General features: G+C 36.1%; 1 protein-coding gene and 1 long non-coding RNA gene across 2 annotated transcripts in view; one reads left to right on the plus strand and one right to left on the minus strand.

Moving 5' to 3' along the window:
- Positions 1-16895, plus strand: part of LOC114046299 (septin-10) — a 51171-nt gene extending 34276 nt beyond the window's left edge. The window contains exons 8-11 of the mRNA XM_027866602.1: positions 951-1119; positions 9404-9536; positions 15286-15473; positions 15864-16895. Of these exons, the coding sequence (XP_027722403.1) occupies positions 951-1119; positions 9404-9536; positions 15286-15473; positions 15864-15879 (506 nt within the window). The 3' untranslated portion in view covers positions 15880-16895. The remainder of the gene's footprint in view (positions 1-950; positions 1120-9403; positions 9537-15285; positions 15474-15863) is intronic.
- The window catches only part of LOC114046300, a 90576-nt gene continuing 62772 nt past the window's right edge, over positions 33-27836 (minus strand). The window contains exons 3-4 of the long non-coding RNA XR_003569488.1: positions 6771-6883; positions 33-276 (exon numbers count right to left, since the gene is read on the minus strand). This is a non-coding gene — a long non-coding RNA (uncharacterized LOC114046300). The remainder of the gene's footprint in view (positions 277-6770; positions 6884-27836) is intronic.

The raw sequence follows: 27836 nt of genomic DNA on the forward strand, positions 1-27836 counted from the left end.
TTTTTTTTTTTAACTTCACCATGTTTTCATCGGTGTGGCTGTTTCTTCTCACAATTTCTTCATACTTTAGTAGTAGACAGTTTTGAAAGTGTTGTGCCTTCTCTCCTTCCTCCTCCACCTCAAGTCATCTGGTCCAGCACATATTAGGAACCTACTAAATGCTTGTTGATTTTTTTGTGGAGACAAATCCTTTGGTGCCAAGCCCCTTTGCTCAGCTGATCCTAAGATCTGTTCTAGTCTGTTCCTGGGACCATATGTCCAACCTTCTTCTGGATACTAGATACAATAATAATGATGATAAAAATACAAATTATTATATGCACATGTGTATATGTTATATATAATACGTATTTAACTGTTGGATATCAAGCTCTAATAAGAAAATACCTGTATTTTCTTAATGTAAGAAAAGTATAAAAAATTGGTCACTGTAGCATATTACGTTGTATTTATGCTAATTTGGGCACAACACATTTAGGCTGTTGGGAAAACATACTTTGTGTCATGTATAATATAGTAATAAGTACACTTAGGTATTATTTGACTAAAATTGCTCAGAATCTTGACGTTTATATCATTAGACTTTACTACTTTGAAAATAGCAAATGGTAGATGAAATAGCCCAGTGATATTTGTTTATGGACTGGTAACAGTACCAATAGAATATAGAATGGTATAACTCTATCTGTATTATATGTTTATATATCATATTATGCCAGTGGATAATTAGAAAATAGTATAAGATGCTGTCTACCCGCTAAACATTGAATTTTTAACATTTTCCTGATTTCTTAATTAATTTTGCTTATAATCTAACTATAATGCAGCTCCTTTGCCCTTGAAAAGAATACTTGGAATAGATCATACCTTACTTATTAAACTTATAATCTACAAGTTATTCAAATGTTTATGTTACATATCACTTTTCCTACTCTCCTTTTTCTGACTAGTGGAAAATGAAAATCACTGTGACTTTGTAAAACTCCGTGAAATGCTCATTTGCACAAATATGGAGGACCTGAGAGAACAAACCCACACTCGACATTATGAACTTTATAGGCGATGCAAACTGGAGGAAATGGGTTTTAAAGATGTAAGCCCAGAGAACAAACCGGTCAGGTAAATTGGACATTCTTTTGTATAGAAAGAACAGACATCATGTTGTAATACTTTTTTTTTATCTTTTTAGGCAATTGGGGTTAAGTGACTTGCCCAGGGTCACATAGCTAGTAAGTGTCAAGTGTTTGGTCTGAGGCTGGATTTGAACTCAAGTCCTCCTGACTTCAAGGCTGGTGCTCTATCCACTGCACCAGAAGAAATTTAACAGACTTTATAAAGGGATATATGGGAAAGGCAATTTTCAGTGTTGCATAGCGGACAGAGGGCTAGCTTTGAAGTCATAATTGACTTAGATTTAAATCCTATGTTTTTAACTTTTTTATTAATTTATTTTGATTTATCAACAATCACTTCCATAAGCTTTTGAATTTTAAATTTTTCTCCCCCTCCCTCCCCAAGATGGCATACAATCTGATATAGGCTATACATGTATATTCCTATTTTCATATTTTCACATTAGTGATGTTGTAAGGAAGAATTAGAACCAATAGGAAGAACCACTAGAAAGAAAACAAAACAAAACAGAAGAAAAAAAATAGTATGCTTTGGTCTGCATTCAGCCATAGTTCTTTCTTTGGATGTGGATAGTATTTTCCATCATGAGACCTTTGGAGATATCTTAGATCCTTACATTGCTGAGAATGGCTAAGTCTATCACCATTAGTCATAGCACAGTGTGGCTGTTACTGTGGATGACGTTCTCCTGATTCTGCTCACTTCACTCAGCATCAGTTCACACAAGTGTCTTTCTTTTTTTTTTATTAATTTATTTTGATTTATCAACAATCATTAAATCCTATTTCTGATGCATACTGGGTGTGTGGTCATAGATGGGTCATTTAAACTCTTTATGCCCTATGTAATTCTTACAAAGATTTTTAAGTTACAGAGACATTGGTTTTATGCATTGGTAGACAGAATGAGGAAGTTTCCTTATTGGGAGCTCCTTACATTAATGAAATTACAGGTCTGGTTCAAAACATTTGTTTCTTTGTCTTTTTATAGAGGCAGCATGATATAGTCTCTAGAGGGCTAGCCACCAAGCCACGAAAACCTGGGTTCAGAATCCTGCATCTGATTCATATGGCTATATGACCTTGGGCAAATTGCCCAGTCTCTCATTGCTCTAGGTAGCTTTCATAGATTAAAAGTTTCCAATCTGCGTTGGTAAAGGGAATTTACTTGGTGTTATATTCCTATTCTGATGAAAGAACAAATTCAGTCTCTCTGACCTTTATATACATATGTACATAGGAAAATGATGAAAGCTCATTTAAAAAAAAACATACAAAAACTGAGCACCAAGTATTCAGTTGAAAACTTCCTGGGAATAAATTTGAAGACCTATGTCACTTGATGGCTACATTTCCAACATTTTTTTTTTTGTTGAAATAATTTTAACTTTAAACCTTAATATTTCAGGACTTAAATAAACTTATAATTCTGATTAGATTTATCTTGATAAAGCTTTCCAGAAATTTGTCTTTCTAGATTTCTTCAGACATGGTTATTTCCTAATGGTATTTTTTTTATTTGTAAATTATTTAGGCCCTTTCTCTTCCTTCTCCATTCTGCTATCTGTATTTTAGTCGTATCTTGGTTTTGTACAAGGATGAGAACAGAAGGTAGTAATGTTGAACCTAAATCAGTTTGATTTTGCAACCTTATTAATCAAGGATCAATTTTAAATTTTGGGACAAGAGTTTTTTAATTTGTCTGAAGCTTTCATTTTTATAGATGTTCTGCCATAAAGCATTGATGACACATCAAGACTTCTTAAAAATGGATTTCTCAAGCACATACACAATGGCTTCAGTCATGATGTGAAATTAAAGTATTCTTCCATAATTGTGCAGCTACATAATTCATAGCAGGTGTCTGTCACTCTTTCCAGAGGAAAATCTGCCTTTAATTTACCTTAAGATGAAAAAAGAATGGCTTTGGTGGTTGGCCTGCGATTGACTAGGTTACGTTTCAGGATAGATCAGCTGATCGATTACCTGTGGCATGGTAAACCTTAGCTGGAGAGGTGTAACAGCAGAGATGTCCCAGATTTATATACTCTGATGTAGCCTGCCAAGAGCTCCAGTTATTGCAACTCATCTTCTGCTTTGTTTCAATAGTCATTGAAAACATAGTGTTTTCAGGTAGATGCTCACATTCAAGTAGCCCACTCAAACAAAGAAATGGTTTGTCTAATTCTGCTACTAAAAAACAACTGTGAAATTAATGGTTTAGTTAAGTACTTTTGTTAGCTGTAAAATTTAAGGGAGCTAGAAAATTTTTTCTTTGTGATTTTTTTGCCTTTGAAAAACTGATAGTTGGTTAATTGGTCAATTAACTTGGTCAATTTCTTAGCTTGGTCAATTTCTCCTAAAATTCAATGCAATACTATATCTTCCTGTACAAATGGTAGCTACAGTCTTCCTTTCTATAACTTGTGATTATTTCCGCTAATATTCTTGAGTGTCCTTAGTCCTTACTCACTTTTCCCCTTTTTCCCCTGGGAGAGAAAGAACAAGAGCTATTTTCTCCAATCATCTCCTATTTGTTATCTCATTGGCAGTATCCCCTGGCCTCTAGTCCTATTTCATCTCTCAGTTTCCAATTCCTACCATCCCAACAGGGCACACTCAACCATACTCCCTGCCCCTAGGATGAAATCAGCAAGGCAGTCTTCATTCTTCACAAAAGAAATAGAAGAAACAGGAATCTAGATTTCCCTTTAACACAATAGCTGAATTTTACTTTTGTATGTGTATGTATGTTTGGTGGCATAAGAGGAGATAACTTTTTCTTCTATCTGAACTTAATATTTCCCTTCAAAATCTTAAGTGAAAAAAGAGAATGGAGTAGGCTTATGGTTGTGGTTTGTTCTTCATTCTTGAAGAGGACCATGACATCAGGGAGATGATTAATGACTTGGATTTGACTTTGCACAGCCGTCCCTCACTCAGATCAAAGTCACCAGCCTTACTTTCTCCTCCAGAGCCATCTTGGTTCCAGTGGCCAGATATGATTAGGATGACTGGAGATGGCCTAGGATACAATGGGAGACCTTGGCCCTTTTAAGCTAAGGTCTTTTGAAGGTCTCACTTTGAGGAAGGCAATGCCCATTCAGTGAATAGGCCTCTTTAAGAAGTGAGTCAAGGATGGCTCCTTTAAAAAAAAAAAAAAAAATCAAACCGGGAGGGGAAGACCCTCAGGATTTCTGGCCAAAGGAGAAACTTTCTATTTTTACTATTTACTACTTACTATTCATTTTCACTCTGTTACTATTTACATATAGTATTTACATTCACTCTGAGCCAGGAGAGTCCAAAAATTAATTAGTAAGTAGTGCTTGGGGCAGGAACCTGTTGTTGTCCAATCCATGAGGTCCAGAATGAATTGGGTTTAAGGCTTGGTCTTTGAGAAAGAAATCTAGCCAGGAAAGAATGGGGTAGGCAGACCTGGAAAGGAAGGAGCCATCTTTGTAGAGAGGAACCAGGAGCACAAGCTGCAGGTTGTTATAGGGATTGGGCAAGGTTTTCAAGAACAAAAGTGAAGGTTAAGTTAGAAGTGAAAGGAATTAGAAAGATGAGGCTTAGTTCTACTTAAATTCACTTGAATGCTAGATGTTTTATTTTGAGAACGCTCAAAACATGGGAATGGTGCACCAGAATTGGGCCATGACCATGGGTTCCAATCATTAAATCTTATGCTTCCTTACTGTGTGAGTTTCTTAACATTGATCAGCCACTGTTACTATCTGTAAAATAATAATAACACTTTTAAAACTTTGAATTTTTTTAAACCACCTATCTGCTTTCCCTTTGTTATCATTAAGACCCTTGAAAGCATCCAAAGATTTGTGGGATTGTTTCCAAGACAGGAAGAACAGAGAAGCTGAGACTGTAATTGATCTGCAATAGGTAGCAGAGGCTAGAAACCTCGTCAGAAGCCACAGGTGGTCACAGTGAAAAGGGAATCCTGGGTTCTGCAGCCAGTCCCTGAACTAAGTGTGACATTCCTAGAATCCAAAAACAGACCTTCAGATGTGTTTTTCTCTTGGAAACATCCTGATATATAGTATGATAAGAATAAGAATAATACAGCACAGCTTAAATGGGCATATACTTTAGAGTTTTAATCCAAAGTTAGGTTTACAAAACCAATCTCCTTAGTTACCCATGTGGTTACAGATATGGCTTAGAGTATAATGAAACTTTATGTATTTTTAAAGTGACAATTTTTATAAGGATTAGTGGCTCAATTTAGACTTTCCTCATCAAATTTTTATGGTTAGCATATAGCTTAAGTAATAATATTAAAAAATAGACAGCAAATAATAGATAGTAAATGTCTGCTGAATTGATTTCTCATTCCTATAATGCTTATCAACTAAATACTTGCCAATTTATATACTTTTTACTTTTCATTTTTCATATGTGGTTTTTATTATGTGTGCCACTTCCATTTAATCTCTTTGGAATAATTTCTTAATTCTTTTATCCTCATTCATTTGGCTATATGGTCCCCAAGTTTCCTTACAAATGATTACCACAAATGATACTAATTCTTCTCTTTTACTCCCCCTTCTCTCAAGCAAACTGTTTTTTGCAATTTTTTCTAAATTTTGCATTACATTCAACCATTAGGCTATTGTATAAGTCGTGTTATATTTGTTCTTCCAACCTTTGTTTCATAAAATAGATTAAAGATTTTAATATCTTTGTCCTTCAGTCCTTCAAATTTCTATTTTATATTTTTATTTATTTTATAATATTCAATTTAACACTAAATATCTACTATGTACAGGGGATAATACTACATGAAAAAAATTACTAGCTCTATGCCTAGGGGTTTTCCCCCCCAAAAAATGCCTCCTTATATAGCTTTTCTATCTTTCCTTTTTAAGTATTCTGATTTCACCATCTTTTCAGATTTCCTTCTATAAGTCTTTTAACTTGGGAAAATAGAAATGTAAATAATTCACATTTTTGATGGCTACTGCATTAAAGTTACATGAAGCTGAGCAACAATTCCATTTACTCTATCTAAATCACCTTCTTCCAGAAGCAGCTAAACAGTCCTTTGAGATCATTTACCCTCCTATGTAGCATGATGTGGTAGAAAAGATCTATTCACATACAGGAGACTAAATATCTTGCTCATCTGATGTTACGAAAAGGCAAACAACAGAATACTTAAACGGTTCTAGTTAACACAAACACTGTTTCTAGTGTTTTAGGATCTCATATTTGGAGCTGAAAAGAATTCTAGAAGCCATCTAATACAATCCCCTCTTTTTAAAGATTAGGGTACTAGGGTCCAGAGGGCTAAAGTCATTGGCCCAAGGTCAAACAGAAAGTAAAAGACCTGGGTATTTTAACTCAAACTCTCTGGTTCCAAATCCAATGTTCTTTCCACTGTATAATACAGTCTCTGATTTATGGCTAAATTGTAGTGTTATTGGTTCTACCTTCCTCATAGAGATGAGGGAGATGGCAAGGGATAGAAAGAGAAAAGAGCATTTATTAAAACACTGTTTAATGGGGAAAGTAAACACACAAAGAGTATGGGACCATGTTGAAGAGACTGCAGGAAGTAGCAGTGGTATGAAAGTCCTGCTTCCAAATAAGATAAACCAAAGAAAGGGATTCACTTACCAGAGCTGGGGGGGAATGAAAGGGTATAATCCAAGTTTCTGATGAGGTGGAGATGGCCCAATAGTGGGGCCATGGTGAGGAGACAGTATGTCATGAGGATATATATTGATCACCTAGAGAAAAAAGAAAGCTAAGTATAGAATTAGTAATTTTGTGTTTTTTAGGGTCTGCATTTAAGAAAAGTAACATACATTTAATGTTGAACATAAATTTAATCTAAAACTTAAAAGTAAAAGACAAAAATATTGAACCCTTTTCCAGAGTTACGCTTGATGTAGTAAAAGTAATAAAAAAGTAATAATCTGCCTATGGCATGAAGTTCAATATAATATTACTATTTTGTATTTTACCTTTTTAAAATTAAATAATGATTAGGTAGCTTCTGTCCTTCAATTTCTAATAGATTTATGATCTCTTAGTATTTTCAGATTGTCTGGCTTTTTTTTGTTTTAAAGAATAATAGTAATATTTGACATTTACCAAGCCCTTGGAGTTTTACAAAGGAGTACCTATTTTTTGGGGGAGAGGACATATTCACAGAAGTGTATAGTGTATGTGTAAATATAATTCATGGAATGGTAGGATTATTAACATGATAGAGAAATGAACTTGGAGTCAGAGAGACCTCTGATACTCATCAGTCTGGTGACTGGGCAAATCTTTTAACTCTTTGAGCTTCAAATTCCTCATCTGTAAAAAGGGAATAATAATAGTACCTCCCTCAAAAGGTTATTGTGGAGATCAATGAGATAATATATGTATGTAAGTACTTTAAAAAGCTTTAAACTTGTGTAAATGTGACTTCTTATTATAATTGACTATAAGCCCATAGGCCATAAATGTACCTACTAGGTGCTTAATAAATGTTTTTTGAATTTAATTGAACTTTACAGATAAAGGAGCTCATTCATTTGTCCAAGTTTTCGTAGCTCATTAGTACAGATAGTATGAACTACTTTAATTCATTATTGAATTGTTGTGCTAGTTCAAATTTGACATCTTAATCTTCTAGCATGTATCTTGCGCAAGTCAGGAAACCTAAATAAATGGCATTAGAATGTTATGTTTTTAATTAATTGAGTATAATCTTATTTAAATTAAGTAAAAGAAATGCCTAGGTTGCACATGCTTAATTATTTCAGATTTAAGCAAAATTCTCCACTAAATCCTAAGAAACAACCTGGCACCCCGGAGGACTAACTGATATTTTTGCTATTAACACACTGGTCATTATAATTTATACTTCAGAATTGTTGCCTGGTGAAACTTTGGAATCTTTAATGCCCACCTTTGAAAAGCAGGTATATTCTGTAGTCAGAGTTGTGGAATTATTTAAAATCCTGGCATAATCATGACAATAAAATTGTGGCCATGGTTATTCCATGGGGGAATCAATCACTGAGTAGTTAAGTTTTCTAGGGACCTAAAGAGTTTTTGTTATATCAAAAAGCTCTTAAAATAACCATTTTCAGTCAAACAAAAAAAAATGTGTCAACACCATTTTTTCCTTAGAGTACATTGACTGTCTTTTAGTTTACACTCTGGCATCAGAGTGTAAGGAACTTGTAGTGAGAGCATTCTTACTACCAACTGAAACCAGCAACTCCTATGCTGTTGATGGTCAGAGTTGTTAGGATGCTGAGAAGTGAAGGGGCTTGCTCCTAGTCATACATGTGTTAGTGTCAGGACTTGAACTCTGATCTTCCCAGTTTAAGGACATCTCTCTATTCATTATGTAATACTGACTCAGAATTGTGCTCTCTGGGCATTGTCAAAATGAAAGGGAGATGCTTTATGTGAAAGTTATTTGAAAACTGTAAGTTACTATCACAAAGTATGGTATTATTATTACACTGTATATTGCCCCTGAGGACCTGGCACAGATTGAATATATGACGATTATTTGATACCTGACATTTTTTAAAAAAATGTACTAGAAACAAAGACTTTTCTGTTGATAGAGCTATCATGAAAGTGTTGGCAAGAGGTATTTTTTTCTTTGTAATTACTGTACTCTAATACTTCATATTTTAAATGTAAAATGCCACATAATTTAAATAGAATTTGCTATTTTGACAAATGGAAATCTTTGCCTTTGCCACAAGAGGACAATTAATTTCATTTGTCTCTTAGAACTCTTATGAATTGAAGGAAAAAAAAATTATTTTTGAAATATTGAAGGGGCAGCAAGGTGGCGCAGTGAAGTCAGGTGGATCTGAGTTCAAATCCAGCCTGAGACCAAACACTTGGCGCTTACTAGCTGTGTGACCCTGGGCAAGTCACTTAACCCCAATTGCCTTTTAAAAAAAAAGAAATATTGAAGAGAATCTGATAGCATTGAACCTCTGCAAATGAGAAATCTGCCTCATGGAGAGTTCTCTAAGAATTTCAGTAGAATTGTGCCTCAGGGAATTTCAAATTGTGTTAAATGAACCAGAGTTATGTAAGTCCTGCTGTTAATTAGCACGCATTATGCTTCATCAGTTTCATAGGATGGGAATTCTGTGTGTTGGGTTGCTCTGATGGAGGGGTGTACAATTGATTGATAGTTTGATTGGTCGTAGAGCTTGCCTATGTTTGCATTCTCATTTCAACCTAAGAATTCATTGCATTTTATGTTACCTCACTTTTAGTCTTCAGGAGGCCTATGAAATCAAAAGACACGAATTTTATGGTGAACGTCAAAGGAAAGAAGAGGAGATGAAACAGATGTTTGTGCAGAGAGTGAAGGAGAAAGAAGCAATCTTGAAAGAAGCTGAGAGAGAAGTAAGTGTTGCCGGTTTGGGTTTTGTTTGGTTTGTATGTATCTTGTTTATTTCATTTGAAAGAGTTTATTTATTGTACTCCAGGAGACCACCTGCTATTGCTTAGAAAGTTATCTTTCCAGCAAGCATATTTTAAATAAATATTTTACATTTGAAATGAGAAATTTGACTTACAAAAATTGGGCCCAGTAGGGGGAGTACTCTTTCAACAGAGAAGTCCACTCACCCTAAATGTGATTGTGCCAGCATACCATTCATTGGGTATTAGGGAGCCATAGATTTTTTAAAGAGCAGACTGATTCAGTCTATCCAAATTTTAAAAAGTAGGTCAGGAAGTGATACAGAGAATTGATTGGAGGAAAGAAAGGGGTGGTCAGAACACTTGTTAGGAAGCTATTGGATTGGCTGAGGAGTATGGTAATAGGAGAACTGGTAGAATCGCTTGGATTTGTCAGGATTTGGTCACTGGTTGGGAGAGAGATAATTCAAAAGTAACATTAAGTTTTTGAATCTTGGAGAAATAGTTGTCAGAATGAGGAGCAGGTTTAGGAGGAAAGATAAACTTGCTTTTATACATTGAGCTTGGGATGCCTATTAGACATCCAAATGGAGATGTCTTATAGACAACTGTAAATAAATGTGAGTCTGGAACTCAGAAGAGAGTCAAAGTCTGGATTTGTAGTAATCTGGATTGCGAGTTATCTGCATAGGGCAGCTAAGGGGCATAATGGATAGAACACTGGGCCTGAAGTCAGGAGATCTCATCTTCCTGAGTTCAAATGTGGCCTCAGACATTTACTAGCTGTGTGACCTTAGGGAAGTCACTTAACCCTATTTGTCTCAGTTTCTTCATCTGTAAAATGAGCTGGAGGAGAAAAAGGCAAACCACTCTAGTATCTTTACCAAGAAAATGCCAAATGGGGTCATAAAGAGTTAGATGTGACTGAAAATGATTGAACAACAAAAGAAAAGAAGGTAGCCAATGAGTGGTCCTTCTGAAAAGGCCTACTTAACATAATCAGGTAGACACAAAGGAGGCAAGGTCTGAAACTATAGCCAGGTTTTCTAGAATAATGATGGTCTTTCTGAGAAAAATAGAAAAATTTTTGACATTGAGTAGTTCAAGAAAACATTGGTAAGCTACTTTTATTTTTTTCCCCTTTAAAAAATTTCTGGACTTAACTAATGGATCTTTTTCTTCTTTTTAAAAGAAAAAATTTAAAAATCTTTTTATTCTGAACTTGACAAACAACAATAAAATGAGCGGTTCCCAGTACATTTTAGGATAAGAGGGAGGACATTGTACATGAAACCATAAATCTTTTTTGTGGAGCTTTTCTTTTTTAGTATGTGATAAATTCAACATGTAACTTTCATAGCTGTCCAGCTTGTTTGTTAAGTCCTTCTGGCTTTCTCTTTCATTTTTGGAAGCACTGAAAAAAGAAAGGAAATTCCCATATTGACTGTATCCAAAAATGTATATCTTTGTTCTGCCTCTTGAGGCCTCCACCTCTATGTCAGGAGGTGACATCCCGTGCTTTCATCCTCAGTCCTCTGGAATCATTGATGGTCATTACATTGATCAGAGTTTGTTTTCCTGGTTCTGCCTGTTTCACTCTGTCTTCCCAAGCTTCTCTGAAATGATCCTCTTAATTTCTTATGGCACAGTAATATTATATTACATTCATATACCCTAAGTTCAACCATTCTCCAATGGATGAATATCCTCTTTGCCGCTACAAAAAGAATAGCTATAAATATTTGTGTGGATGGATCAAAAGGAATGCAGTTTAATAACTTTTGGGGCATAGATAAATGTTCCAGTCATTCCGGAGAGCCATTTGGAACTAAGTGTTAGTGACTGAGAGCATTTTTTTCATAGGTCTGTGGGAAGTTTAGATTTCTTTCTTTGACCTTCATCAGAGAAAACTTGCTACAAAGATTTCCTCCCCCCTCCCCCAGTTACCCATTTCCTTTCTGATTTTAACTGCCTTAGTTTTGTTTGTATAAAAACAAGATTGCCCGTTTTTTCTTCTATGGTCCTCTCTTTCTCATTTGGTCATGAACTATTTATTTATCTGTCTAGAGATCTGCAAGATAATTTCTTTCTTGCTCCTCAGATTTGATATGAAGTGACTTTTTATATATGTCATGTGTCTTTTTGGATCTTGTCTTGGGATTTTTTCCAGACTGTTTTCTAGTTGTGCCAGCAGTTTTTGTCAAATTGTGAGTCCTTTCTCTAGTGGCTGGAATTTTGGGATTTATCTAGACTAGTTTAACTAGACTAAACTACTATGATCATTTGCATATTCTGCAACCTATTCTGTTCCACTGATCAGTTCATGTTAGTTTGTTGTTTTTAATCAGTATCCAACAGCCTTAACAGTATCAGTTTAACAGTATCAAACTGCTTTGTAGAAAGTTTGGTATGTGGTACAGCCAGATCTCTTTCCTTTCTACTTTTCTCCCCATTATTTCCCTTGATCTGTTTTTTCCTCTAGAAGAATTTTATTATTTTTTCTAACTTTGTATAAAACAATCCTTTGATTGCTCTGACACTGAATAAGTAAATTAATATAGGTCATATTGGCATTTTTATCATATTGGTTTAGCCTAGTCCTATAAATCAGTTCTTTCAGGAGTAATAACTTTAACTTGAGTGGATCTAGTTTGTATGGCAAAATATATTATTGTTGAAAGAGTGCTTGAGTAAAGAGAGGAGATCTGGGTTTGAATTCACTTTGACACTTTTAGCTGTGTGACGAGTCACTTACTGTGAGGCATTTTACCTAGTTCCTAGCCTCTTATGTGGCTTCCATTAGGCAATATAGATAAACACTTTGTAAACCTTAAAGGCTACATAAAAGGCAGCTATTGTTATTATTGTTATTAATATTATTATGTGGACCAGGTTAATTAGGGCTGTATTTATGGGACTATGTCTATTTTTCCATCACCCTGGAAGTGTTTTACATAAATTGTTTGTTCAGTTGTTTTTCAATTGTGTCCAGCTCTTTGTGACCTCATGTGGGATTTTCTTAGCAGAATAGTTTGCTGTTTCCTTCTCCAGCTCATTTTACAGATGAGGAGACTGAGGCAGATAGGGTTAAGTGGCTTGCCAAGGGTCACACAGCTAGTGTCTGAGGCCAGATTTTAACTGGAGTCTTCCAAGACTCCAGGCCCAGTGCTCTATCCCCTGGGCTACCTAGATGCCCACTTTTCACATACAGTAGATGCCTAATCAATAGTTGTTGAATGAATGAACCTAAATAAGGGTCATTGTTCCTTGAGGATGCTCTTTTTCCATAATTTTATATAGTCCTGCAAAGTGGTGCACAAATTAGTTTTTTTTTCAAGTTGAATGATATTTTAAATGCAGTAAAGGAGCTTGCTATCGAACAGAATCCTCTTGTGAATAATTTGAGAAAATGAATTATTTCCTAGTTTTTGTTTAAATTGGGATTTTTGTTTACACATTTCATTCATACGTTCAGATTCATATAAGCAAGTCACATGAGCAGTTGCTTTTGTACAATGACTTTGCGCTTTGTAATAGTATACATATTTTAGCTGCTTTTATTTTTTATAATTTATCAAGAGGCAAACATATGGCATTGGCAACCTGTGATGGATTAGTGGATACTTATAGGCAATTCCAATTCATTTGAATACTTATAATAACTATTTTAAAAGTTCACTGGGGAAGAGTTTTGAAACTGTTTATCTGCAGCAGTTTCATGTATCAGAGCATTGGACAGGGGAGTCGAGAGCCCAGATCTAGTTGTGGCTTTGTCATATAAACTTGAGTAGGAAAGTCACTTCAGTTGTCTGCATGATGGTTTTCTTAACTTACACAAATGAGGGGTTTAGACTATGTGGTCTCAGATCCTTTTCATCTCTAGAGTGCTATGATTTTAAGTAGAGGCAACACCTAGACACCTAGATGATGATAAATTGTTTCAAAAATGGAATTGTGAACATATTTCCCCATAGGAACAATCACAAATGATTATTAGGTTCCAAAGCCAGCCTACAAAAACCCACTTAACCAAACAATGTATTTCAAATATAATGTATACCTATTGCAATATAAATTACTATTGTTAGAACACTAATATTTGGAAAAGGCAGAAAAGCAATAAGTAGATATTCTTTTTTCTCCTGAAGTTCTCTTCTTCATCAGCTTTAGGCAGATATTGACTTCTTTACCTTCTGTCAAAAAGCTATTTCTGTCTAGAATTAAGCCCTTGCTCTGCTGCTTTCTCCCTCTCAACTATCCCTCTCACTTTACCAAATTCCCCAATACCACTCTGACCTGGGAAAGCTAAATGGGCTGTGAGTCCAGTAGGATTGACTCACTCATTTGATGTCCTGGTAGGGAAAAGGAGAGATTCTTTAATTTTTTTTCTACTGTTAGCCTCTTTACTGAGTGAAAGCCAGGAAGAATCCAGGAATCTTGGCTAGTCAGTTAATGTACCAGGTCAGGGAGGGATTAAGGGCTCTCTGTTTTCCCAGTGGTTTCTTGGGAGGGAAGGTAATTTAACTTTTTAAAAAATTAAATTTTTGTTGATGTCTTGTTTTTGTATCATCTGTATTTTACCCTCTATCCCCTCACAGAAAGCCATCCCTTATAAGTTCTCATTAGCCTCTTAATTATTTTCTAATAATAATTATTATTTGTCAAAGAAGGGTCAAATCTGAAATTGGTGAGACTAGGTGGCCTGGAGCAGAGATTTTTGAATAAGAGGAATCCATGCTGGTTGTATTGGCTGACAGTCCAGCTGGTTGGAGAGAGATGGAAAAGAGGATCATAATTTCATTTATAGATGAAAGAAACCATATAATTCTAACTCCTCATTTTGCTGATGAGGAGCCCAGGCCCAGAGAAGCTAAATAATTTGCATAAGGTCATACAATTAGTAAGTTTTTACTTCAAAATAAAATCACAAAATCGAAGAATTCTTAAATTTTTATGTATGGAACAGACATCAGTAGTAGTCAGCTAATACCACTCATACCCCCTAAAGGAATCTGTACTCTAAAATACTGACAAATGGTCATCTAGCATCTGCTTGAAAACCTTCTCTGGGGTGGGAATCCACCTCCTCCAAAAATCAAATTCTTAGGAGTCTTTTAGATTCCTAAGCACACTGAATCAGATTAAAATGCGACAGGAAATGTTCTAAGAAAAATAAAAATGCAGTACAACATAGATAATGGTAATTTATGACTTTCTAAATTAATATGAGACCCACAGGGATCTATTTCTTTTTGAGTTTGACACCATTGGTATGGGGTATAAGGCACTGGGTCTTGGATTCAGGAAGACCTAGGTTCAAATCTGTCCTAAACACTTACTAGTTGTGTCAACACAAAGCAAATCACTTAACCTCTCATCCTGATATGTAAATAATAATAGCACCTACCTCACAGGGTTGTTATGAAGAGCAGAGAACATAATATTTATACATAATATATTTAGTATATAAAATACTTTACAAACCTTAAAGTAATACTTTAATGTTAGAAAATACCTTAAAAATAGCAGAGGGCTCTGAATATTAGCATTCTGATTTATTTTGTAATCAAATATATCTTTAAAATGATGATAAGAGACAGTGGGGAAATTCTATATATGAGTTTATACTTGTATTGTGTTATGCACTTGTGAAAGTTTCTTGCTGAACTGATTCTTGGAGTTACACTGCCACCACATGTATGGTAATCAGAACTACACACGTGTTTTTCAGCTGCAGGCCAAATTTGAACATCTTAAAAGACTTCATCAGGAAGAAAGAATGAAACTTGAAGAAAAGAGAAAGTATTTGGAAGAAGAAATAATTGCTTTTACTAAAAAGAAAGCTGCATCTGAGCTACTCCAAAATCAGCCTTTAAATGCATCTGGTACCAGTGTGAAGAAAGAAAAGGATCGTAAGAAGTAAGTATTCTCTGAAACCTAGACCATCAATGCAGAAAAAGCTATTACACTGAAAAAGGATGGGAGCCAGGAAAAAAGATAACTTTTCTTTGAGTCTCTCCTGTGTCTGGAGTATACTTATGATAAATTCAGACCTGTTATCTCTGTTCAAACTCAAACTAAAATTGGACTTTAGTCTTTAAAGGCAGTGCAAAGATATTTAAAAAAAAAAAAAGATTAAAAAGGCCTTTATTCTTAGAATAGTTTTTCTTGTCTGATTTTGCTGATATGAACTCTATGAGAATTTTTATTTCAATAAGGCTTCCAGACTTTAAATTCCAGTTTGCAATGTTTTCTGTTCTCTTTTCTCATATGCCAATTAGTCAGCACTCTTTTCTTTTCCTCTTTCAGCTCCAGCTTTATGTAATACAGAAGTTCCAGATTTATATAGCAAAGACGATCACACGAGCAAACATTATGTTTAGAAGTATGCTTTGATTTTCTTTTTATTATGTAGTGTGTTTTTTGTTGTTGTGCTGCAACTTTTTTTTTTTTACTAAGGACACATGTTAGATGACCATAGCAACTAACAGTTATGAAAAGATATTTTGAAATAGAAGGCCAATATATATGCCATAAGTTACTGATAATAGTCTTTATTGCTGCTACTTCGAAATGCACTTAAGCTGTCTCTTTGTATTGCCAAATTATTGACCCTTTGCAAATGCATTGTACCAAAGATAAGACTCAATGCTGTTTAAAATACAGCACTCTGTCACAGTACAAAGGCTGTATTGCATGTAATTGCATATTCAAATGAATATGTACAAGAATCATTCTTTAAAAAAAACAAAAACCAATCATTTTTATTATTTTAACATACTAAATACCATTAATTTTTAGAGCTTTAAAGTAATACCTTGCCTCTTACTAGTTATAGATGATTGGTAAGGACTTTTTATAGCTGAATCATCCAATTATGGAATATGATTACAAGCTTTTCTATCTTGACTTGCCATGCTGATGAATGAATATGTGAGGAAAAAATGCCTAAGTTTGGCACCCTCTTTTCTAGTGATTGCTGCCCTGGACATTTTTATGATATTTGCTTGTGTTTCATTGATGCATACCACCTAATTATTTGAGTACTTTAAAACCCTGACTGGTATGTTAGGGAGGAAAAAAAAAGTGGTAAGTCCATAGAGATAGAAATTAATGCTCAGACAATAATCAAAAACATCTTACTATTAAAGATGTATACAAATTTTTAGATATCTCTGTCTTCTCTACCTACAATGAATGTTTGAATTCAAAGTGCCTTAGTATCATGAGTAAGAAAAACGACATGGTTTTTAACCATTAGTTAACAGTAATAGTTTTTGGTTAATATTCTTTTTTTGTATTTGAATATCTTTAATAAAACTGACACTTGTAACAAATTGATATATTTGCAAAATGTGTCTAAATCACTTTAAACCTAAGTCATCATTGAGAAACCTTTGAATGTAAGTCTTCCTGATTTATTCAGCCTGTAAGTAGCCTTTAACATACGCATAGCACAAAGTTTGTCCTATTATTATCACTTGAAATCTTCTCCACAACCTGGTGAGGTAAGTGAGATAACCATTTGCCATTGCCATCCTGATTCAGGTAAAGCCTCTCAATTTAGATGCCCTGGTTTCTTAAGGTCACTTTTTATGTCACTTTATTATTAAATGTTAACAGGCATTATAGGTATGATAGAAACAAAGCAATGACTTCTTTTTACAGCTGAATAAGGATTCCAGTTCTATTGGGCTAAAGGACGCAGTTAACCTTCCTGTCTATGTAGCTATATGATATAGCATGAAACTTATTCATTCTCTTGACCATACTGACAAGCCTAAATTTTCGATGTTTAAAAAGGCACAAAATTTAAAAATCTAAATTCATGAAATATGCATTGGGAAGTGTCTATTTGAATTAAGTTGAATTAGTCTAGCTTTGGCTAGACTAATCACTATATGTCTCCTTTCAATGCCTCACCAAATCTCCTTAAAACTTAGACTGTATTCTAGGTTTTTGGTTGTACAATCTCTACTACATGACTCACTTGAATGAAGTTCTTTTTTTTTCTTACTGGGAAAGAAGTCATGTTTAAAACAGTTTGCATAAATCGTGAATAGAGACTACCCACATTTATAGCTATATGCAAAATGCTTCAGTGCATGGCTTCTATTTGTTCTGGCTGGTTACCAATGTTTAGCAAAACTTTAAAGCCTCTCTTCAATAAGTTCTCTTCCAAAATGATTTTATGAGACCCAGTCCCCTCTTTATATTGTTTTCCTTCCTAGTTAGTGATTTCTTTTTTCACTGTAGGTGGGCAGAGCATTCTGTTCTCTTTATCTACCTCCCTTTTTAAAATCTGGAAGGAATGAACATGTCGTTTGAATGGGTTGTTTGAATGACTAGTTACCTTGAGTTTGAATGACTTTCACGATAGTAGCCTAACTATTATTTGTATCTTAGGTATTTCCACAAATAAAGGCAATAAATACTTATCTACTGTTTAAATTAGGGACTGAGGTTATTTGTGAGCAGGTATTTATATATATACACACATATATAATATAAAAAAATTTTTTTTTTTGATAGGGCAGGAAGAAGGCCCAAGGAGGATGGGCTGGTAAAGGTCTGTTACTAGGCAGAATTGTTAAGACAGAAGAACTTGTGTACTTGGTCAGTGATTTTGCTAAGACCAGGGGGCTGCAGCTCTATAACACAAGTTCAGTCTCCTTCCAGAATTCTTATTTCTTTCCTCTTTCTTAGGTACAAATCACACTCTCTCTCCTTACATTTCATCTAACTCTTTCCTAAGCCTCTAGATGTATACTTTTTTCTGGGACATTTAATTAATGTCTAAAATTTAATAATACTTTGTACCATAACTCTCCTTTTCATGCTATATTGGTATATAGCCTTATGTCTTCTATCAAATTTCTAGATATTGTAGTGGAAGTTTGACACCTAAATGTATTCATAGTAAAACATATTATTAAGAGTAGGGAAGGGAGGAAGGTGAATGATGACATTTCCTTTTTACATTTCCTTTTTGTAGGGCAGTATGGCATTATGTTCAGAAGTATTTATCAGTTTTTATAGGATAAAAATAAGCCTCCTTAAGTGGACCGCTTGGGAGCATATTTCTGGCATATCTTAATCCACACCTATGTAAATGATTTAAATAGCATCCCTGAGCTTTGTGTCAGAACCATCTCTGAGCCAGCCTCTCTACCACACCACCAGGAATATTACAGTAAGAATGAGAAAACTTCTATACCTTGGCTGATGGCTCACTGTTCTCAACCAGTATATGAATCAGCAGTGAAAGTGGAATGTTTCTTCCCTCCACCCCACCTTTAAGCCTGTGGGAAAATAATGTGACCAGTATCCATATACAACTTAGACATCCCTCAGAATGAGTTAAATGCCCCTTGAGTAGAAATTGCTTGTCCCTGTATGTGAATCATGGGCTTCCCCAATGATGCTAAAAGGATTACTCTGGTATTAGTTTCCTATTCAGTTCAACAAATATCTATTAAATGCAGTGGATCGAGTACCTGGTCTGGAGTAAGGAAGACTCATCTGTAAAATGAGGTAGAGAAGGAAATGGCAAACCACTCTAGTATCTTTGCCGAAAAAACCTCAAAGGGGGTTACAGAGAGTTGGACATGAGTGAAAACAACTGAAAAACAACAAAAGTGTATAGCACACAGTATACTAGGCAAATGCAAAGTAAAACAGTCCTTACCTTCAGAGCTTATGGTCTCGTCAGAGAATGCCACATTTTTAGGGCATGGTATAGTGGAAAGTGTATTGAACTTGGGAGTCACAGGACCTGAATTTGAATCCAAAGCCTGCCCTATATGACCTGTATACTTCCTACCCAGAGCAAACCACTAGTTTGCTCATCTGTAAAATGAGAGGATGGACCTCTAAGATCTCTTTCATATGTGTGATCCTGTGGAAAACTATGATCCAAGGTAGGATGTTATGCTTACAATTGGAGAGATCCGGACCACAACAGCTAAAGAAATTTGCAGAGAAAGAACACTTTGAGAGAAGACAGATTTTCCCTTTGCTGGGAAAAATCAGGGAAGGCAGATGCAGCATGAGGAGGTGGCACCTATATTGAGCCTTGAAGGAGAAAATGATGTCACCAGGCCTAGAAGTACATTTGGAAAACAGGAGGCAGCGTATCAGGCAATAGCTAAATCCTTGGGAGGGTGTCCCCAAGAAAATGCTATGAAAATTGTATTAGCATATGCCAGGACCTATAGCATATTTAAATTTATCAATTTGAATGAATAAAAAAATTGATCAAATATTATTCGAATGGCACCTTGTTTGAGAGGGAAGAGGAGCGCCAAAGGAATGTTGTCTTTCTGAAGTCAAGGGATAAGAGAATATTCAGGAGAAAGGGACAGACAGGAATGCTAAATCTTATAGAGCAGTCAGGGAGGATGAAGACAAAAAAGTCCATTGGATGTGGCAAGTCAGAGGTCTCTGGAAACCTGTAGGGGAGATGAAAGCAGGAGTTAGATCACAAGGGGATGAAGAAAGAGTGAGTGGAGAGGCAGCTGGGTGGTCCAGTGGATAGAGCAACTGGCCCATCAGTCAGGAGGACCTGAGTTCAGTTCTGACCTCAGACACTTATTAGCTGTGTAACTCTGGGCACTTAACTGGGCACTTAACTCTGCCTCAAAAAGAAGGAGAGTTGGGAAAGGTAAGGGAAACAGGTATAGACATCTTTTTCAAGTTTGGAGATGAATGGAAGGGTGGAGGGAATACTTTTTTTTTTAACAGTTGGGGAGAACTAAACATTTTTGTAGGCAAGTGACAAGGAATAATGAAGAGGGAGGTTAAAGATGCATGAAAGAGGGGATGGTGATGGCTGGGGCAAGGTCCAGTTACAGTAGAAAGAGTACTATATTTGCAGAAAGAGGAATTGGATTTGAGTCTACTTTTGCTGCTTACTAACATACTGATGATTTCATGATGGTGAAGAACAGGCTTTTGTGTTTAATTGAGGTATAGCCTTATTTCCTAAGCCATTTATGGGAAAGTCCTGTATTCTCTCAGAGGAAACAACATATACTTACATAAAAGTACTTATAAAATATGTAATATATGTGTGTTTGTGTGTGTGTATGTAAACAAGATAAATTCCACAGTAGTTTGGCATGGGTGAAGAGAAAGCATTAGCTAAGGGGGAGATTTGGAAGTCTTTAAAAAAAAACAAAACTTTTGAAAGGCTTTTTTCTCACCCAAAAAAGGTTGGGCTTGAGCTGAGCCTTGAAGGAAATTTGAGATTCCTAGGGGCAGAGGTGAGGACGGAGTACATTCCAGGCATGGGTGAGAGTCAGTAGAAAGGCATAAAAGATAGTAGGTGGACTGTCATGTGTGCAGAATAGTAAGAAGGCCAGTTTGACTGGAATATAAAGTATGGGAAAGAGTAAATATAATAATAAATCTGGAAAGGCAGATCAGGGCCAGATTGTGAAGGGCTTAAAATGCCTACCAAGGAATATAAATATACATATATCCTAGAAGTAAGAAAGTCACTGGAATTTATTGTGTGTGTTGGGAGGGCAACGGAAACTGCTGTAGTCAGATTTGTACTTGAAGAAAATCGCTTTGGCTGTGTGAAGGACAGATCAGAGAGGATAGAGACTTAAAGCAGAGAGACCAGTTTTGAAGCTATTGCGATGGTATAGGCTAGAAGTGATGAGGTCATGGACTATGATGGTAGCCTATGATGACTATGGTATTGGAAGAATAAGAGAATGAATGTGAGAAAGATGGAGGTAGGAATTAGATTAAGCAACTGAAGGGGCAGCTAGGTGGCATAGTGGATAGAGCACTGGCCCTGGAGTCAGGAGGACCCAAGTTCAAATCCAGCCTCAGACACATAATACTTACTAGTTGTGTGACTCTGGGCAAGTCATTTAACTCCAATTGCCTGACCTGCCCCCCAAAAAGATTAAGCAACTGATTGTATACGTGGGATAAAGGAGAATCAGGAGTCAAAGATAAAGCAAATGTGACTAAAAAGATGGTAATGCCCACAATAGAAATAGGGGAGTTCAGAAGAAGAATGGGTTTGAGAGGAAAGATAGAACATTCTCCTTTGGACATGTTATGTTTGAAATATTTATGCAATATGAATTTTGAAGTGTCCAATAGGTAGTTGATGATGCAGGAATGGATCTAAGGAAAGAGAATGAATATATATGTGTATGCACACATAATATTTATTACATATACACATTTATAATATATAAAATAATGGATAGTTGATTATGGCAAGTTTTACCAGCATGCTACACATGTTTCTCATTGTTCTGCCTGGAGACAAAGATTTCCCATTTGAAAGCACCTTTTTATAGTTCTTCAGCATAGCAATATCTAATCTACCTATAGCCCTTTACAGTAATGCCTAAATTCTCAAGGTATTGGGGTGGGGGGAATTATAGGCCTGGGATCTAGTAAGCTTGAATCCTGATTGCACATTCTATTCTTTTTATGCTTCTAGAGCAGTGTTCTTGATGGGGTGGAAGGTAGGAAAAAAGGAAGGGTCAGGGTAGCATGACCCCAAGGGGTATATGTGATCAATCACCTAGTGTAGAAAGTCGTGTTGCATCCCATCCTCTCAAGATAGCCTGTCTGGGGGTTTATCTCCAATCTTTCACCCTGTGCACCTCTAACAGCAAAACAGCTAGGGATAAGTGATCCTTTTTAAGTTCCAGGACAATAAGGCCATTCTTATTCCAAAGTGACTGAGAAAAAGGTGCTAAGTGGTGAAATGCCAGAGAATGACATCAGCCTACTCCAAGTATATTTAGTGCTAAGGAGGTCTAGCCCGTAATTGTGGCATGATCTGGGCCAAAGCCAAAAATATTGGCCAACTGATCAAAGAGCCCACCCACTGCTTTGGGGACTCTCAGTTGTCAGGAAAGCCCTATAGGTAAGTTAGCTCCCTAGCAGACATTAGCTAAAGCATCTGGAATGAAGGTGCAACTGCCATCCCCTCTTGTAGAGGCTAGTTTACAGGGCAATCAGTTTTGTAGTAGCATTTCCTTGATGGCTGAGCCAAAGACAGGTAGCAATGACTTTGGTGGCCTTTAAATTAAACTTGCATGTCAAGGTCACAATCTCCAGCCTGGCTTTTCCCTCACCATACCATAAAAGAGCTCTACCAAATAAGTACTCAGTGTCTAAGACAGGGACAAAGTTGTGAGTTCTTCTCAAGGATAGGACAGAAACATTCTGAATGGCTTGGAAAACAGCCATAGAAAGAGGTGCCATACCAACCAAGAAGTAGGCTCAAGAACCACATAGTGGAGGTAATGCCAGAAGTGTAGGTTTGCTCAAGATGGGTTTTTATCCCCAAAATGGTCATGACCCTTCTAAATCATTCCATTTTAATGGACTGTATGAATGATATTAAGGACATATTGAACGTGAGTTATTCTGGCAAACTCTCCTGTCTAGGGACAGTCTCCTGGGCAGTAAGTCTGCCACTTAGCTGCCCAAGGGGTATCACTGGGATCTAGAGAGATTGACTGGCAGTACTATAGACTAGAAAGAGTGTTCTTCACGGGAATCAGGACATGCATTGAAAGGGGATAAAACAACTGTGTACTACCAAGAGTATTTTTGAAGTATGGCAACATACCTAAAACCTAATCTTTATAAAGTCAGCAAAGGGCAAGGCACAGGAAGAAAAGGCTATCCCTGACTGACTCCTTGCTTGCTGCCAACAAACACAGAGGTCTCTTCCATTCTTAAAAAAGCTCTCTAGATCCTCTCCCAGCTCTACCTCTGTATTTTGCCATGATGTCTCAGCCTGGAAGCTTCAGTGAGGAAAGTCTCCTCAGCCTGGAGCAGTCCTTCTGTTGCCTCTTCCCATTGGTAAGTACATCCCAGAACCTTCATTTTGAGGAAAGACCCAAGCCAGCCACCCTTCACTCCTTGTCTGAGTCTACTTCTTGGAGACAGAGTCAAGATAGTGGAATAGCAGGAAGAGGTACATACAGCCCAGCTCCCCCACCACACCTCCTCCACAAAAATCTAGAAAAAAACACCAGACTTGATCCTGATTAAGAAACTCAAGGAAAAATCCATGGTTTTTTTTTTTCTGGCCTAGTTTGGCATAGACAGGTCTGTGGATACTGGGGACAGGGTTTGGCCAGGAGTGTGCTCCATGAAGCATCCAGGGGCTGAAAGAAGACAGGTTGTATACCAGGGCAGGAAGCAGTGAGGCAAGAAGAGGTTCCAGGGAAATGGGTGCCATCTGGTAGCTCTTGTCTCTATCCAGTTCTGGGTGGACTGAAAAGGGGACTTGCACCTAGGGGTGAGGGAGAGGAGTGGTCATTGGCCCCTAGCTATGTACTGAGCAAGGAACAAGTTCAGAAGCCAAAAGGAGCTGTGTGATTCTGACCTGGAAAGAGAGCAAGGACTCAATTCTAGCCTCCAGCCCATTCTGAAGCCTGCAGTAGAATAATCAAGGCAGGAACCCTAAACTAAAGGACAGCCTGTAGTTTGGTCACTGTGAAGCTTCCCAGATCATGGATAAAATCTGAGTCTAGAAGTAGTCTATTGAGACTTACAAATAGGAACAAGCTGACAGCAATCTTGCTCAGAACCAAGCTAGGGTCAGGACCCTGCAGAGTTGAGACCTGAAAGGCAGTTAGCAGACTTCTCCCTGGATCACATCCCTTTGGGAGCACTGAAAACTTGCAGGTCCCCAGCCTGAACTGTCCCTTAAATCATAGAATAACATAATGCTCAATAGCCCAAGGAAACAGCAGAAGGACCCAAGAGGACAGTAATTAAGCCCAGACCTAACATAAAGTTCAAAATCAAATAGATTGGAAGTATGAGCAAGCAAAAAGGAATCCCACCATAAAGAGCCATTATGATAACAGATAAGATCAAGACACAAACCCAGAAGAGAATGACTCTGAAATATCTATAAGCAAAGTCTCACAAGAAAATGTAGCTTAGAAACAAGCAAGAGCTAAAGCAAGAGTTGTTTGTTTTTTCAGACTTAAAAATGATTTTAAAAACATAGAGTGGTAGAGGGGGAAAATGGGAAAAGAAATGAAACCTATAGAAGAAAGAACTGAAAAGGGAATTAACAGCTTGGAACAAGAAGTACAAGACCAGACCCAAGAAAATATCCCCCTGAAAATTAGAATTGACTCAATAGAAACTAATGACTTTATGAGGAATCATAAAATACTAAATAAAAGCTAATGACTTCATGAGGAATCATAAAATATCAAATACAATAAATCAAATAAAATATGAAACAAAATATCAAAACAAAGTCAAAAGACCAAAAAGCAAAATAGAAGAAAATATAAGGAATCTCATAGCAAAAATAATTGACCTGGAAAACGGATCTAAGGAGAAATTTTTTAAAAAAATTGTTGGACTACCTAAAAGCTATGACCATAAAAAGGGCTTAGACATTATATTTTCTTATAATTAAATCATCAATTCAAAGAAAATGGCCCAGATCTCATGGAACCAGAAGGATAAAGTAGAAATAAAATTCACCAGTCACCTCCTAAAAAAAAAATCACCAAAATGAATACTCCCAAAATAACTCAATCCTAAAGAATGTATGAGTCAAAGAACATATCACAGAAACAATTTCAATGGACAACAATGAGATAATATACCCATTTTGGGGGGATGCAGCCAAAGCAGTACTCAGGGGAAGTTACAGATTAGAAAATATATTTTAAAATACATTTTACATATTATAAAATATGAGAAATTTTATAGTTTCATCAGTAGAAGAGAGAAAGAGCAGATCATTGAATTGGGCATGCAACAAAAAACAAAACAAAAAATCCAATTAAACACCAAAATAGATATTCTGAAAACAAGAGCTAGATGAAATTGAAAGCAAACATTAAATTTCAAAAAACTAGTAAAATAGATGTCGGCTAATTTGATTTAAAAAAAGAAAACCAAATTACTAGCATCAAAATTGAAAAGGGAAATTCACAACCAATTAAGAAGAAATCAAAGAAAGCAGGAGCTATTTCACCCAATTATAGGCCATTAAAACTAACAATCTAAATGAAACAGATTAAGATTTGCAAAAAAATATAACTTGCCCAGATCAACAGATTAAGACATAGAGGACTTAAGTAACAATTTGAAAAAGAGATTGAAGATGCCATAAATGAACTCCCAAAGAATAAACCCCAAATAAAATGGATTTACAAGTCAACTCTACTGAACATTTAAAAAACAATTACAATACTGTGTAAACTATATATATTTGAAAAATAGGAAAGAAAGGGTCCTATCAAATTCCTTCAATGTCACAAATATGGTCTTGGAACTTGAATCAAGGAGAGTCAAAACAAAGAAAAATAAATTGACCAATATCCCTAATGTATATTAATATAAAATTTTAAATAAAATAGCAAGCATACTATAGTAACATATCACAAAAATGACATACTCTCATTAATTTATTTATGGCCTTGAATTTTAGTAGGCTGGATTTCAACCAGAGCTGGTGCAGTATTAGGAAAACTATACATATAACAGACAATAAAAATAACAAAATATGATTATCTCAAATACAGAAAAGGCTTTTGATATCTATTCTTTTTTTTTAAACCTAGAGAGCATAGGAATAAAAGGAACTTTGCTTAATTTCATAAGTAGCATCTATCTAAAATCAAGACCTAGCATTATCTGTAATGGAGATAAACTAGAGACTTTTCCAATAAGGTATGGATATGAGCTCTGTAATGCTTGTACTAACCAATCAAATGTACTAAACAACCAAGCTTCCCTTTTTCACAGGAGAACCAGACAGTGGAATAACACAAGAGCTAGCCAGTCAGGAAGACTTCTGATGCCTAGGGGTTGCTTGACATACCAGTGATCCTTTGCAAAGTAAACTTTAGCTGAGCTCAGAGACACCTGCAACAGCTGAAACCAGCCTCAGAGAGAAAAGCAAATATCTTGGCTTCTGACTTATCTAAGGGGAAGCAGACATCTTGGTTCCTGACATCTAAAAAGCAGCAAACATGCTGCTTTCTAATTTATCGTATTTATAAATATCTTGTCCCTAGACCCCCTCCTCTTCCTTCCCACCTGACTTCCCAATTTCCTGTGTTTCTCCCTAATTCTGACTTACCCATAAATATATATATATATAAATACCCCATCCTTTCCCACTCCCCTCTGAGCAGATGAGAACACTGTCTCAGCTTGCAAGCTTCTTCTCAGGAAATTTATCATCTTTGTAAACTGTGAACAGACTCTGGTTCATTCCAGGTTCCCCCTTTTGGAACGGGGGTTTCTTCCATTTTGGTAGTTCACGGGTTTTTTTTTAAATTTTAACAAAAGTCAGGGGTAAAGTTAATATAGTACTAAAAATTTAATATAGTATCAGAAATGCTAGCTATAGCAGTAAGACAAGAAAAAATAAATTGAGGAAATGAACATCAGCAAAGGAGAAATAAAAATATTACTTTTTGCAGTTGAGATGATTACTTAGAAAACCCTAGAGGGTCAACCAATTCTACATCTGATTCTGGGTAAACCTTGCCACCATACCCCTGCACATGTTATCTATTCTTATCTCTCTAGGCTTCCTTTTATGTACTGTTTTCTACCATTAGAATGTAAGCTCTTTAAGGGCAGGAACTGCCTTTATTTTTGCTTGTATTTGTACCCCTACTCCTTAGCACAGTGTGTGTCACACAGCAAACACTTAATAAATGCTTCTTGTCTTTTTGCTGGTCAGTCAATACATATTTATTAAACACTGCTCAGGGCTGAGGATACAAGTAAAGGCCAAAAAAAATTGTCACTTGTCAAGGAGCTCATGGTCTAATGGAGGAGATAACACGTAAGCAACTATGTATAAACAAGATATATATACAGGATAAATTGGAGATAATTTCGGAGGGAAGGCACTAAGATAAAGAATGACTAGGAATGCTTCCTAGCAAAAGGTTTATTTTAGGTAAGTATTCAAGGAAGCCAAGAAGCAGAAATGAGGGAGAAAGCTACAGGGAGGGGAGACAACCAATGAAAATGCTCAGTCAGGTGATAGAATATCTTATTCAAGGAACAGGAAAGGAGGCCAGTGTGACTGAGTCACAGAGTACATGGAGGGGAGAAGATGTCAGAAGACTAGAAAGATAGGGAAGGGCTTAAATTATCAAGGTTTTTTAAAAGCAAACAGGATCTTACCTTTGATCCTGAAGACAACAGGGAGTCACTGGGCCTTAATGCATGGGAGGAGGGTGCTATGGTCATACTTGTGCTTTAGGAAGATCAGTTTGACAGATAAGTGCA

The sequence above is a fragment of the Vombatus ursinus genome, unplaced genomic scaffold (genome assembly GCF_900497805.2).
Source record: "Vombatus ursinus unplaced genomic scaffold, bare-nosed wombat genome assembly UNPS02014781.1, whole genome shotgun sequence".
NCBI lineage: Eukaryota > Metazoa > Chordata > Mammalia > Diprotodontia > Vombatidae > Vombatus > Vombatus ursinus.